Source organism: Tachypleus tridentatus, chromosome 4 (genome assembly GCF_004210375.1).
Source record: "Tachypleus tridentatus isolate NWPU-2018 chromosome 4, ASM421037v1, whole genome shotgun sequence".
In the NCBI taxonomy this organism is placed as follows: Eukaryota; Metazoa; Arthropoda; class Merostomata; order Xiphosura; family Limulidae; genus Tachypleus; species Tachypleus tridentatus.
This window is the reverse complement of record NC_134828.1, coordinates 31,465,521-31,480,305: the sequence shown is the minus strand read 5'-3', so window position 1 is coordinate 31,480,305 and position 14,785 is coordinate 31,465,521. Positions and strand designations below refer to the sequence as shown.

The following is a 14,785-nucleotide window of genomic DNA, read 5'->3' as shown; positions in this document are numbered from 1 at the left end:
ATTTTGCTTCACTTACCAGCGACTATAACATGTACCAGTCAGGGCTTCTCGAATTGTAAGCTTTACTCTGTTTAGTTTTGAAAAATTCTAACAAAGGATTTGTTTTTCAAAATCCTGTTATTAATGTTTTGATTATTTTAGTGACTCATTTCAGGAATACAACTGCTACGAAAAGTTCTTATAGCAAATGTTCGGTAATTTTATTTATGGCAAAGTTACTAAGGCTATCTGCTATCACTCCTGAGTAAAACGAAGGCATCAAGCATTTACCCTAACATCTACTTTTTAAGGGGCTGACTGCAGCTCCTATAGTTTACCTGCAGCTTAAAGTGCAGGGAATATTTTAAGGTACGTACGGATTCGAAACTGGTTAGTCAGCACCGAAACCCAAAGCTTAATAACAGGGCCAACCCACGCCCTTCCAGTCCAGACAAAGCATTTGCAATTAAAGACAGATTCCTTGGGGGTCGTGTGGTTTATCAGAATGAAATATGGGTAAAATAGTATACTATTTGCCAATCGCGTGAGATACATAAATATACTTACAAAACCAGGTCAAACTGTAGTCACTTCTACCTCTTATTGACACGAATTAACATACAACGGACACCAGTTTTTGTTTGTTTTCATCTTAAAATATTGAGCTCTATAAAAATCTATGGAAGAAATATTCCATAAAAATTATGATAAACAGGATAAATATTCTGACTTAGATTTTGTTCTCAATTCTTTGTATTGTTTCTTCAATTTTATCTTTTTAAAAATAAAGTTTATACATATAATAAGCCATTTAGTCTCCAATACTCATCCGGTGTTTAGTGTTCTTTGTTCTCAAAGTGTAACATTATTTAGCTTCTAGTAACCTGAATAACAAGTTTTACAAGAATCTTTGAGAACAATGACTTTTGATAAAATGAAGTCCTAAACATTATCATAGAAACGTCAAATGTTTTAAACAAATGTTAATCGCACAAGAGTTATTGTCTTGTGATTACAATATAAACTGAAAATACCTCAGTATATTACAGTCAAAGTGTTTAAAAAGAATGACATGTAAAGCAATAAAAATAGTATAACTCGTTATATACATAAGACATTTTAAATATAAAAGCCACAGTACTTTTATTTAAATGAAATATCCTTTCACTAGATGGCACCACCTGCTCACACAACCTGACATCAGTGAACGACTTTTTTTCTTTTCTTTTTTTACAGTTTTTATATACTGTAAGCAACATAAGTGTGGGCTCTTTCTGTTACCGTTTAAGAAGCATAATCAACGGCTTTCTGTTGAAGCAAATAAAATACACAGGTATTTTTATATTTATACAAAAACTAACAATTAATTCAAGGATTTTCCTACTAAATCCTGGATTAACGTGAAAATCAAATCAATGTAATTTTACCTAAAACTGCGAAATGTAAAAGTTTAAAATCAAACCTTAAACACTAAGAATGATCACTAGCTAGATCTTAAATACTATATATAACAATGATCGCATAAACAGTACAGACTTTTCATGAGTTTTATTATATCAAATTTAATAAATAATCAACCTAATCTTTGTTGTGTTTAATATAGCATAATAAATATTTAAGCAGGAGAATAAAACACAAGAAGTATTACAAAATATCAAAATCCTTCATTTAAGGCATGTGTTCGTACAGGGAAAATTGTAACATACGTATAGGTGGAGCTAAATGTACCTACAAGTCGTTATTTGCTTGATGGAAAGAAAAACATCAAAGTGTATACTAATTTTATACATCGAGAATAAAACACAAGAAGGATTACAAAATCTCAAAATCCTTCATTTAAGGCATGTGTTCGTACAGGGAAAATTGTAACATACGTATAGGTGGAGCTAAATGTACCTACAAATCGTTATTTGCTTGATGGAAAGAAAAATGCGATAATTTCAATCCTGTAAACTTTGTATTTTAAAACTTGGGTACATTTAAAGAACTGCAAAATTTGATTATTTGTTAGGTCTACCATATACATACTATATATATATATATCCTTTCATATATATATATATATATATATATATATATACTAACACAAAAGCAAGTAAACTGAGTTTTGTTGTTTTTAATCATAGTTACGTTATCATTGCTTTACAAGTAATCCTATTTACTACCTGGACGAAGAAACAAACTTAAAACATTTTGTTTTGTTTTTGAATTTCGCACAAAGCTACTCGAGGGCTATCTGTGCTAGCCGTCCCTAATTTAGCAGTGTAAGACTAGAGGAAAGGCAGCTAGTCATCACCACCCACCGCCAACGCTTGGGCTACTCTTTTACCAACGAAAAGTGGGATTGACCGTCACATTATAACGCCCCCACGGCTGGGAGGGCGAGCATGTTTGGCGCGACTCGGGCGCGAACCCGCGACCCTCAGATTACGAAGCGCACGCCTTAACGCGCTAGGCCATGCCAGGCCAGGCCCCTCTTAAAACAAGTATTTATTATTGTATTTAGTAACTGAGTGCTACCAGAATTAAGTAAAAGCGTTGATGTGTTATTCTGGTTAAAAAATGGCGTCTCGGAAATGAAAATCGTATGTTTAAATTTGAAACAGTTATTTCAAAGTTTCCAGAATTTTTTAATCGTTCAATTGATAAACAATTTGAAACGTACTTTGCTAATAAAAAAAAAACATTCTTGATGAAATATTCATACTGGATGATCTAAAGTGTAACGTTTTTTGTTTGTGTAAATTGTGAAAAATGGAAACAGAAATACGTGTAGTTTTCTTAAAGCTGATGGTAGGTAACCCGATACATCCAGTTAGATCCTGCAAACTGAAAAGAAAGGAAGAGTAAATTGACAAGTTATGTCCATCTGTAACTCAGATTATATCAAGGATAAACACGAGGAAAAAAGGTTCGTAAAATATTTAATATATAAAAGGAAATGAAAGCGGTAACCGAGAGATGAATGACAATATACATCAGCAGAAGATTCCAAATACGAAAGCAAATGAAAGCGATAACAGAGATGAATTATAATACACATCAGCAAAAAATTCCAAATATAAAGAAACTAAATGCAGTAGCTGAGAGATGAATGGTGAAATATTAAGATTCTAAATATAAAAATAACTGGGGAAGGGATAGTAATACATTAACAGAAGATTCCTACTTTAACAAAATAAAAGCAGTAACTCGGAGATGAATAGAGATATGATCTCTCCTGTTAAAATAAACGCAGTTTGTGAATATACTTAACTAAGTACAACATTTTCACCTGCCTTTCCGGCCCGCCATGGCCTAGCGCGTAAGGCGTGCGACTCGTAATCCGAGGGTCGCGGGTTCGCGCCCGCGTCGCGCTAAACATGCTCGCCCTCCCAGCCGTGGGGGTGTATAATGTGACGGTCAATCACACTATTCGTTGGTAAAAAGTAGCCCAAGAGTTGGCGGTGGGTGGTGATGACTAGCTGCCTTCCCTCTAGTCTTACACTGCTAAATTAAGGACGGCTAGCACAGATAGCCCTCGAGTAGTTTTGTGCGAAATTTCCAAACAAACAATCACCTGCCTTTACTTCGTTTGCAGAATGCTTTCCATGTAAGTTACGGCAAGTAAAAGTGTGAAAAACACATAACGCACTTGCTGGGAGGTGAATGCTGACATCATCCGATCCAGTCAGTTTGAAGTAACTTCACTCACACTTCCAAACGTCTCTATCTGTACCTCTGCTTCATTTACAGATTATCTAGAAGACCCTAAAAAGGAGGGTTAACTACTGCTACGATGTAACATATCGTTTGTAGATAGTGAATAACTCACAGGACTTAGGGATCAAAACTTTACGAACAAGAATATATAAAGAAAACGTATACATACTACATTGTTTATCTGACACACAGTTCCTTTCATAGCTTCAGTTTAGCAGATTCTTCATTCAAACAGATCGGAATATCTTCTTACTAAAAAGATTCTATTTGGTAATATAAAAACATCAACAACATGTGGCATGATCAAAAGTGAAATATGATACTGATGAACCACATCTCGAATCCTCTTCTACGTGAAGTTGTTGAAAGCATCGTGGTGAGAAAAAGAAATCTATAACAGATACACGTACTCCTGCAGGATCACCGAAAATTTTCTGTTTTAAGAAAAAAATAAAACTATAATTTAGACTAACATTTTTATTTCCTGCCTTTTTAGTTCAGACGTCATGCTGTGTTATAGCCTACACAGCGAATGATTCTTCTCGCGATTCGTCGCATGCGTACATTTCACTGGCGTCACGATGGTACAAATTGCAACGTCATTATACTGTCTACTGACTGACTGACAGACAATACATTATCGTACGATAGCGCAAGAGGTGAAACAGGTGACCCCTCCAAGTGCACTTCGGCCCCTTTTGAGAAAATTGTGCGATTTTAAAACAAAAACGATACATTTCATTAATAAACCAACATTGAGTTAATAAGCCTGTTAAATCAGAAATAATGAAGTAAAACTAAATTTTAAGTCTAGTTATAATATTTTTACAAACCAAATTTTACGTAAGTTATGTGGACTAAGTTTTAGCACGATTTCTCTAAATAGTGTGTGCGCATCAGATTTTGTTTCAAATCACCGTGACACACGTCAGTGTGTGTGTGTGTTTCTTATAGCAAAGCCACGTCGGGCTATCTGCTGAGCCCACCGAGGGGAATCGAACCCCTGATTTTAGCATTGTAAGTTCGTAGACTTACCACTGTACTAGCGGGGGGGAGGGCGACACACGTCAGTAGTTTGATTTTGGACATTCTCGCAAAAATTTCAGTTGCCTCATATACGCCTCTAATTTTAAACATTATGATAAGCCCAGATAGACTACAGTTAGTCAACTCTGTTTCGTGTACTAGTGCTAACATATACAGGGCCATCTTCACATAGAACAGCCAAAGGCTTAACACTCCTACGAAAAGTGAGGCCTAACAGGCCCCAGAGCAACTTGAAAGGTTATTAATATTTGATGAAATGAATCAAATGAAATGGCAATTTCATTTAAATACAAATTTATTAGCCTAATATTAATAACCTTTCAAGTTGCTCTGGGGCCTATTAGGTCCCACTTTTCGTAGGAGTGTTAAAACATCCAAGAGTTTGCTTATCAGTTCATGTTTTCTATTATTTTCTGTCTGAACAAAGTACCAAAATCCTTAGTGTTAAATACGTGTTACAAATAAAGAAACGTCTGAACAAATAACAAAATGTGTTTACGTACGAAACGTTTTTCAACATACAATAATAATAATAAAAAAGCAAAAGTAACGGTGAGACAGTAAAATGAGGCTACAGATTTTTACCAATGACGCGGCTAGACTTACAAAAGTGCCTCCAGTTTACTTATTCTAGCCGTCCTCGTAAACTAAAAGTTCAGAAACTATTCAAAACACTATTTGAATTATGAATACTGACTACACCACATGCATAACTGCAGCCACTGACGTAATAATACATATATTTTTGGAGTGTTATTTTGTTGTTTTTTCGGGATATTCGCAAGAGGGTCCCTAATTTTGAAATCGTTGACTACAGGGGAAGTACTTAGTCGACAACCCCAACTATCAGGCTATTCTTCTCCAAGTGAAGAGTGAGCCTTGACAGTCACACTTATAACACACCCACGATTCCAAACAGTGAAGCGTGATTTTGTTTGTCGGTAACGGGACGCGAACGTTAAATCCGCAGATCAATATAGTCTCGCACAGTAATGACTGGGCCACATTAGGCCCAGGAGACAAACTGAAAGGTTTATTTTTTGCAGATAAAAGTCTGAAGAACTCCTTCTCGTCGTGTTTCAATAATACAACAATTTATAGTGGTGGTATCGAATAATAACTGGGAAAGTGTGTTTCACGATAACAAAAGCCGTAAACATGCACGTGGAAGGTATCTCAGGCGGTGAAGGAAACGTTGGTTGAAATTTTTTTGTTTTATTCATAATAAGATTTTTCTTCCTCATACTATTCCATCTTTGATAAGACATCTAAAAAGTAAACCTTACTTTTATGAGAAAGATCTTGCACAGCGCATATACGACACAAAACATGACGTCACAAGTCCTTCACAATGTGACGTAACAACTAATGACACTCTCGTAACTACAGCCGCCCCCTTTCTTCTTGGTCGTTGTTGGTTCTTGAGCGGCTTTACTTCTGAACGATGCTTAACACTCCTACGAAAAGACGTTTCTAGTCCTGATTTCTCCAAGCCCGTTCCCCTGGCTGTGGTTTCGCTAGATAGTAGATAGGGACAGTGGGAATCTCGTTAATCCATTCATTAATGGATTTAAATGGCAATTTCATTTAAATACAAAATTATTAGCCTAATATTAATAACCTTTCAAGTTGCTCTGGAGCCTATTAGGCCCCACTTTTCGTAGGAGTGTTAAAGCTTCACAGTTACATATGTGTAAGGAAACACGCGCGCGCGCCCTTTGAGACACATTGTATTGGCGAAAAGGGTCAGTCGTTAAATGGAATACGGTGATTTCTTACGTCTTAGAAACTAAACGCCCTCAATTCTTTTGTACGTGCTCTGAATGGACAGACCGGTTTTCGAAATGTAAAGAAATAGCTTTTAACTATGACAAGATGATGGGAATAAACGAATGTTTTTAGTAGTTCAGGTTTTTAAAAACACACCTCCACAACATACAATATGTTATTGTATTTCAAAAGTGCCAAAAAACAATAAGTTCATCTGTGTCAACGACCACTTGCGGAAATTAAAATGACAGTGAAGACGGACATCCTGTGTCTTGATCATTTTCGCGGGGTTTTTCTCGTGTTTTTTTTTGGTAAAAGAAAAACTTTTACTTATTAAACCATTACCGTATCATTGGTTTAAATGAAGTTTATCTCAGATGAGTTGTTAACTTATTATTAAGCAATCGTTGGAATTATGATATGTATATCCGCTCAGCCGTTAAAAAGAAAACAATTAAGCAATATATTTAGCCGCGGCATATCGGCTGAGAATGGTTCTGAAGTTGTTTTATTCTTTAAGTACGAACTCTTAATATACAGTGGAGCGCCATTAAGCCGCGGACCAGTAAACCGCGAAATCGATTAAGCCGCTGTAGCAAGTCTTGTCCCAACAGTTTTGATGTATTAAATCTACTACCTGGCTTTTTAAAGTTTCTCATACTCTCCTTGTCTGTATAACTTCAAGGGGATATTTAAAAAGGATTTGCTTTAATTTGGGAGATAAATAAATTATATTACAATAAAAATCGACCTTTAATCTACCTTATCCGCTCTCTATATCAGCTTTATGAAGGCCGCCATTGTTACCGAATCACACCTCTCCATACATTAATGTTAATCCGCGGTAAATCGTGAAAAAAGTGATCAATAATTAAAGTATTATTTTTAATTCGATAATCCGATATTTTTTATGGAATTGTATAAATATTGGCCATAAACCCAATAAAAATCACTTCAGTTTCTGAATTGACAGCGAGCATATCATATTGACATGGCGGCCCGCATGTAACACGGGAAGACGAAATTTTACAGGGAAAAGCGAACCATCGTAATGTATTGGTTGTTTGTGTTAAAACGACATTTGTCAATTATATCTGAATAGTCTATACACTAATATTATAATTATCACGAAATGGCCCGGATGAGGCTCTTTGGCGGAGCTGTTGGCGACTTCGGCTTTTCAGTCACAAAAGTTTAAGCCGCGGACCACTTAAATTATTCTAATTCTGTCTAAACGAATTTCAATTTGAGGATAGGCTCGTAGAGACCGTGATGAGTAATAAAAGCAAATAGGGTATACACGCGAACTCCACGTTTGGTTTTGCTGTTGCATAAAAATATAGCTAATAAAAAAGGAAACAAATGTCTCGTGTACTAATATAATACTGCTTGAAAGAAGTTCGTGTGTCGCGGCAGTTGAGAATTTCTTCTTGAACATACTCGAAAGAATAGTGCACTAAGCAGATTTAGCATGCCAATGCAAAGTGGTCTGGAGGAATGCCACCAAAGAAAAGTTTGAAAAATAGATGCTCCGAGCCTGAATTATGTGTTAATTTTACTATAAAATGTATTAAGAGATATAGCCATTTGTAAGAACTTTTTTATAATTCACAAAAACTAGTATTCGTTGGCTCTTGTACTTACCTTAGCTATAAGCAGGCACAAGCATGTACACTTGTAGATTACACACATCATTTATATGCATTGTTATACTGATTCATACGTAGTACTACAACTCTATATATTTTTCTACAAAAACAATTTAAGTACAAGTTTAGAAAGCAGAACATGGGCATTCGCAGGAATTTCTAAGGAAAGGCAAAAGTTTCCAGGTTTTAAAAACGCGACGCAATAAACATGGGATTATTTAGCAAATAATGAAAATGTGTTATAGTAACTTACACAGTTTCAAAGCTTCTGAAGTGTCATTTTGTACGTAAGGAAAAAAATGCCACAGTTTTTCATTCTGGAAATCAGGTAACCATACCCTAGATAACCCTAGAAGGAGCAATTAGCACTTTACAATGCTCCGAAATTTGTTTTCATAATGTCATTTAGCAGTTTCTTTGACAACTGTGCAATTATGAACGAAATTGTTTGCAAATGTGTAGAATTTTCGCACAAACCTAACGTAGGTGAAATCGATAAAACACGCTAAGTGTTAACAGAGTTGCATACATGGACAGGGCCCAACGAAAGGATTCAGGAGTTCTCGGTCGTAATTCCAGGTACAAAATCTAGCCCTCGTGCAGTAATAACATTAGCATTTTCCCAAATATTAAACATAAAAGCGAAATAAAAATTATATCTACTGTCTAGGAGAGCAGATGGAGGGGTCCATCACAGGATCTGATTGCCAAGGTCATAAACAGGACCATACAGATATTTGTTCGTTCGTTGTCTGTTCTTAAAAGATAACTTAGACAATGGGCTATCTGTGTTGTGCCCCCAAGTGTATGGAAGCCTGGTTTTAACAATGCAAACCCTTAACTTTATAACTTAGTCAATGGGGATGGCATTCAACAGATTCCTAAACCGTGGCAGCTCTGTGGGCTGTGATACATCTTTGTTTTCTTAACTTTTCTTAAGCCATATTATATACAAGCAAGCAATGTAAGAAGAGATGTTGGTTATGTGATATTGTGGAAGGAAATAGCTATTATAACTGTAAAAAAAAAAAATTAAAAACAACAACAAAGCAATTAACACTTATCACTGACAAATACAGAATGAAGATCTCCATTCTAAAAACTCTAAGATTGTCCAGTTATAAACTGCTTTTACTAGTAATGTAGAAGGTTATTTGTGGATGACTGTCTTCGTGGACACTGTCCAGTTATAAACTGCTTTTACTAGTAATGTAGAAGGTTATCTGTGGATGACCCTGTCTCAGTGGACACTGTCCAGTTATAAACTGCTATTACTAGTAATGTAGAAGGTTATCTGTGGATGACCCTGTCTCAGTGGACACAATTTGGATAAAATAGCACAAATAGAAAATAGATGGCAAAATACACACACACACACACACACACAAGCAGGGCTGGAGTATTTATTAGGCAAATAGGCACAATACCTATGGTATATGAACATTTTCTTTAAAAGTTAATCTTTGATTGCCTAGGCCCTATGATCCTCTTGACCCAGCACAGCTCACTAGATATTTATAAGTAAAAATGTTTTGAAGATTTTAACCATTAAATGATACAAGATTTATAAAGGGAAAACAATGGTAACGAATGAATGATGATAAAATTTACTAATAATGTCTGGAAGAAGTTTTTAGGATACAGTTGAATTTTGTATACTTCTAGTTTCACAGATTACAAAACTAACCTTACAAAAAAAAAAAATGCAATTGCTGAATCAAGACAGATACTTATCATAATGTGAATATTAGCATGCCATGAAAAAATTTTTTTTGAAAACTGGAACCATATTCAATATGACAAGAATACTTCAGAGGCACTTGAAATTTCTAGTAGATACAGAACATAAAATCAGGCTAATAAAAAGATCCAAAGCAAGTCAGCAAATGTTTGCTACAGTTTACATGTCACATGTAGTCGAAGATTTACATTTTCTTTGTAAATTATTGACACAGTACTTAGAAAGAGCAGTTTAAAAACAGACTCCACAGATGGAAAGTTAAAAATAAAAAACTTGTGTTAAAACACATGGAATTTGAGATTGCTTAATGATGCTGCATACATGAATCAAAGAAACTTTTGACTAAATGAAATTTATCAGCAGTTTCTACTTGGTTTAATACAGTGCATTATCTTATACTGAAGAAAACCTTACATCTACATAAAAACAAGAGCTCATGGAACCCTGGCAGTATTTTCAGGACTTTGTACCATCTCATCATAGTAACAAGAGAATGACTGTTAGCACAAGCAGAATGTTTACTAAGCAATTCAGTAGAAATGTAAAACCTTAATATTAAAAGTGGTTGTCAAAGAAAGAAAAGGGGGGGTAGTTAATTTTTAGTAGGTCAGTTCACATGAAAAACAAAACAGACTATTCCACAAGATGTACTGGAATTTTCCAATTACATTTACTTCAAACAGGATAATAAATTACACTTTCCACTTGCATGAAAGGTTGTGTAAATTTTTGGGCAAGTGCCATTGTAAACTAGTCCATATTTGTTTTCTGTGATACATAAAAGCTGCCTGAACATTTTTTGTTGTTATTTTGGAGACCAAATATTATATACTGTCCTTATTTCTGTAGCTTACAAGAAACAGTGAAGTAAAAGATGGCACTGACAGATGTACTCTATTTCCAATGTACAGTCTACGTAACTATATATTAAATACTCAAAACAGTAAAAGAAAAACTAGATTTATTTCATCACTCCTAGAGAGCTCTTCCTTCTGTTGCATTTCAGACCCAACCAACTTTACTCTTATGGGGACAAAGCACATGTTCATAAAATATCAAGATTCTGTAAGGAATACTACTAGTGACACTTGATACCCAATATCTTCTTATAGTTCAACTGTTGTGCAATAAAGAACCCCAAAGGAGTTCTGAAAGCAATCAATACATTTTTTATTTTCATTATTACCACTTCAGTCATTATGTTCAAGGTGTACTCAACAATTCAACTGTTTTAAACACTAAGCCAATAGAATCATTTTTATCTCCTCTCCAATCAAAAACAAAAACTTTTGAAATGTTTAACTAACATTAAGATTCATCTTGCAATCAAACACAGGTCTTGCAATTTCTGAACACAAATAACACCTTGGTAAACAAAATGCTTAGAATTATTAATAAATTGTATTGAGTGTTTAACATCATCTAATCAAAGTTAAAAAAACTATCAAAATGAAGTGATCTTTTTTTGTAATTTTAAAGAAATGCTAAACATCCTAAGGTCTACAGCTTTACTAATGTTAGAATATTAGTAAACTTAACTAAAACCAGATCCTAAGGTTTACAACCTAACTAACTTTAAAATTATATCATTCATGATGTTACAAAAACAGGTAAGTTCAAAATGTAAATTTGGCACAAAAATACAAAACCCTGTAACTCAAACACTTGAAAGGTGGACCCTTCTTCACTGAGGCAAACTGTTTGCCCCTAAAAGAAAGAGGTTTACAGTTATAATGAGCTCCTGCAAAAATAGCTACTAAAGCCTACAGCTTCACTAGTTTTGGCTGTGCAAGACCATAATAAAAAATTTAATGCCCAAAACTAATCGTTAACTTATTTCATAAAACAGGCCCATAACATATAAACTATACTCAAGTAGCAGGAAATACACAACTGACCTCCACATATCACAGGACTAATCTCTTGATAGCTGACTGTATTAATTATAAATACACCAGAATGACCCATATATTGTTTTGATAAATTATCTTAACCTATTTCCTCAGCCAGAAGTTAAACAAACAGTACAGTTTTATAATAGTATCCCCCAATACAATTGCTGTAAATAGAAAAATAAACTTCCTTCCCAAATAGAGTAACACACAAGTCAATACATACTGTATATACTGTCAACCACTGTAACCTCTTCATACAAATTTAGTAATATACTTTGTTTTTTAAATTAAAGTGTTTAGGAAACAGAGAAATGGTCATCAAACATCTACACTTGAGAGAAGAAGGGATAAGTCAAACAAAGACAAAGAAAGCATACTTCTATATTTTGAATAAATGTCCATAAGAAATAAAGTATTTAAAAACATTTTGGTAAAAAGTTCCATCAATATCTGTATGCTAATTGGGATACTCAAACTGTTCATTAAATTAAGTAAAAACATAAAAGTTAATAGGAAGAAGTTACTTTGAAAACTTTGAAGAATAGATTTTTGATATTTGGTTAAGGAGGAGCCAAAGTCATTCATAAATACATATTTGGAAAAAACTTTCAAGAGACTAAACACAAAATGGTCACACACACATATTTACTACAGCTACATTTAACATCAAGAATAATACAGGTGGCACAACCTTCCAAATTTCATTCCTATCAAGTCTGGAAAACTTTACTAGTTGTATAAGAATCTTATACTTTTTCATTCCAAATGTTTTTTTTTTTTTTTATGTGAAAACAAAATGAAACTAACTTATGTAACAGTTTCATGTTTATGAGCTGGGGCAGAGTTATATTTTTTTGTACAAGAAACTCTTTTGCAACTACATTGTATTGTAGAATTCAAATAATAAACAAATTTACATAATCTTTTAATGAATTTCATGAAAGAAATACTGTTTATATTTCAATGTTCCCTAGTTACCCAGCTAGACCTTGGAGCCACTACTGAGCAAGTCTAAAATGGATTGATGTCAAAACTAAGAAATGAATATACTATGTTGTGAAACATACAGACTGCTTACACAACACCTGCAGACATTATTATTCCAGTCAAATGCCCAACTTACTATAGGTAAGGAAGATACTTGCTTCTTATGAGTAAGTAGGACAGCTGTTAAAACACACTATATGTTCAAATGAATCATTCAAGTCCAAATTAAACACAGTTACAAATCAAGACAAATCTAGTACATGCAAATTTTATAAATATCTTATGCAGCTACACATACTATCAAGTATCAAATCCACCAAGTTAAATGCATGGAGATCACATCCAACCCCCCACATTTATAAAATGTAAGAAAAATAACTGAGAACCACAATTACCCCAAACAAAAAATTGTTCTACTCATAACACAATAATTGTTTAAACATAGCATAATAAATAATTACATATTCTCAGAAAATGTATCGGTAACTCAACAGAGAAGTGAACTTCTTTGTACAAGACTGCATTTAAAATCGGGCCTTTAATTACAATGAAAAATATAAAATACTTGCGACACAGTAACATTTTCTCCGTTTAAAACGAACAAACTACATCTTTACAGCACAATAAAAGTTATTGGTTTTTTATAACCAACTGAACATGCACTAACAGGAACAAATTTCAGTTTCTTTAAAAACAAACAATATTATACAGTAGTTACACTGTAAAAACCCAACTACTGTATGGCAAGCAAAGCAGAAACTGGTTACAATTCATTATTACAAGTAAAATGATAAAAACAGACATGTCTATTACTTTGTCTACTTTACATTCCTATGTATATAGAATCTGCAATTAGTTATAAAACACAATAAATTAACTTAATTAGTAAATACATGAAAACAACATGTTGACAATTTTATAATTTTACAATACATTTAAAAATAAAATGAAAATATCAACATAGTACTTTGTTAAATGTAATAATTACATTTGTTGCTGTTTTTGTGTTTCAATAATTGCAGTATTACCTATGAGATACATTCTCTTGTTTAGCACAGGAAATGTGAGTCACTAGAATCCAAGTAGGTAATACTAACGAGTCATAGATTTTGCTCGTATTACCTAATACAGTTTTTATATACTTTGATAAACATTTCACACACAAACTAGCTTAGTCATCTAGCATTAGAAAGTTCATACAGCTTCAAAGACCATTCAATCCATAACCATAAAAAACATAAGCTTCATTTTAGTAGCATATACACTCAATACACACATTTAATTAAGAATATTTATTCATTTACATAGCAGCACCTATGTATAATGTCTTATAAAATAAAAACAGTTTTCTTAAAGTACACACACACACTTGTTGTGTATTCTACTTACTTGGGACTCCATTTCATTTGCTAGATGTATTACAGTCTTAACTTTGTCCCTCATCCTTGCATCTGTAATACCATATTTTTGTTTCAAATCCTGATCTGTTAGGGCACAAAACACTGCCATTGTTGTATCTGAAGGGATTAAACCTTCTAGTACTTCTTGAAGTCTATGCTTTTTCATAAAACTTCCAACTGTTGTTGACTGTGTTGTCCGACTGCGATGAATACAAGTGACTTGTCTTGAGAGGGGTGCAGATGAGGAACATCCCGTAAAGGCTTCTGTTCTTCGACGTCGCCAAGGGGCATGTTCCCTTTCTGCATCACTCATCTGTCAAAAAATATTTGGAAACTGAAAACTAATATATGTACACCTGCAAAGATGTTAAGATAAACAGGGAATTTGAAAACATGCATTGGTATGCTTTTTACATACTTAGTTATTTTTAATTTTAAAACAGGGTAGGGAAGAATTGTATTACTGTTTAATTACAGAGGAGCTTCTGTTTTCTTATAGCAAAGCCACATTGGGCTATCTGCTGAGTCCACCAACGGGAATCAAACCCTTAATTTTAGCATTGTAAATCCATAGACTTACCACTGTACCAGCAGGGAACAATTACAGAGAAAGGA

General features: G+C 34.0%; 1 protein-coding gene across 10 annotated transcripts in view; it reads right to left on the bottom strand.

Moving 5' to 3' along the window:
- Positions 1 to 14,785, bottom strand: part of LOC143248800 (microtubule-associated serine/threonine-protein kinase 3-like) — a 117,214-nt gene that overhangs the window by 89,900 nt on the left and 12,529 nt on the right. For 6 of the 10 annotated variants that reach the window (XM_076497547.1, XM_076497551.1, XM_076497550.1 and 3 more), the window contains exon 2: positions 14,160 to 14,483. In XM_076497547.1, coding sequence (XP_076353662.1) covers positions 14,160 to 14,483 — 324 coding nt within the window. Of the gene's footprint in view, positions 1 to 546; positions 702 to 3,613; positions 3,767 to 3,850; positions 4,559 to 14,159; positions 14,484 to 14,785 lie in introns of those variants that run through there. The other 4 variants (XM_076497553.1, XM_076497555.1, XM_076497556.1 and 1 more) reach the window with 4 other exon arrangements.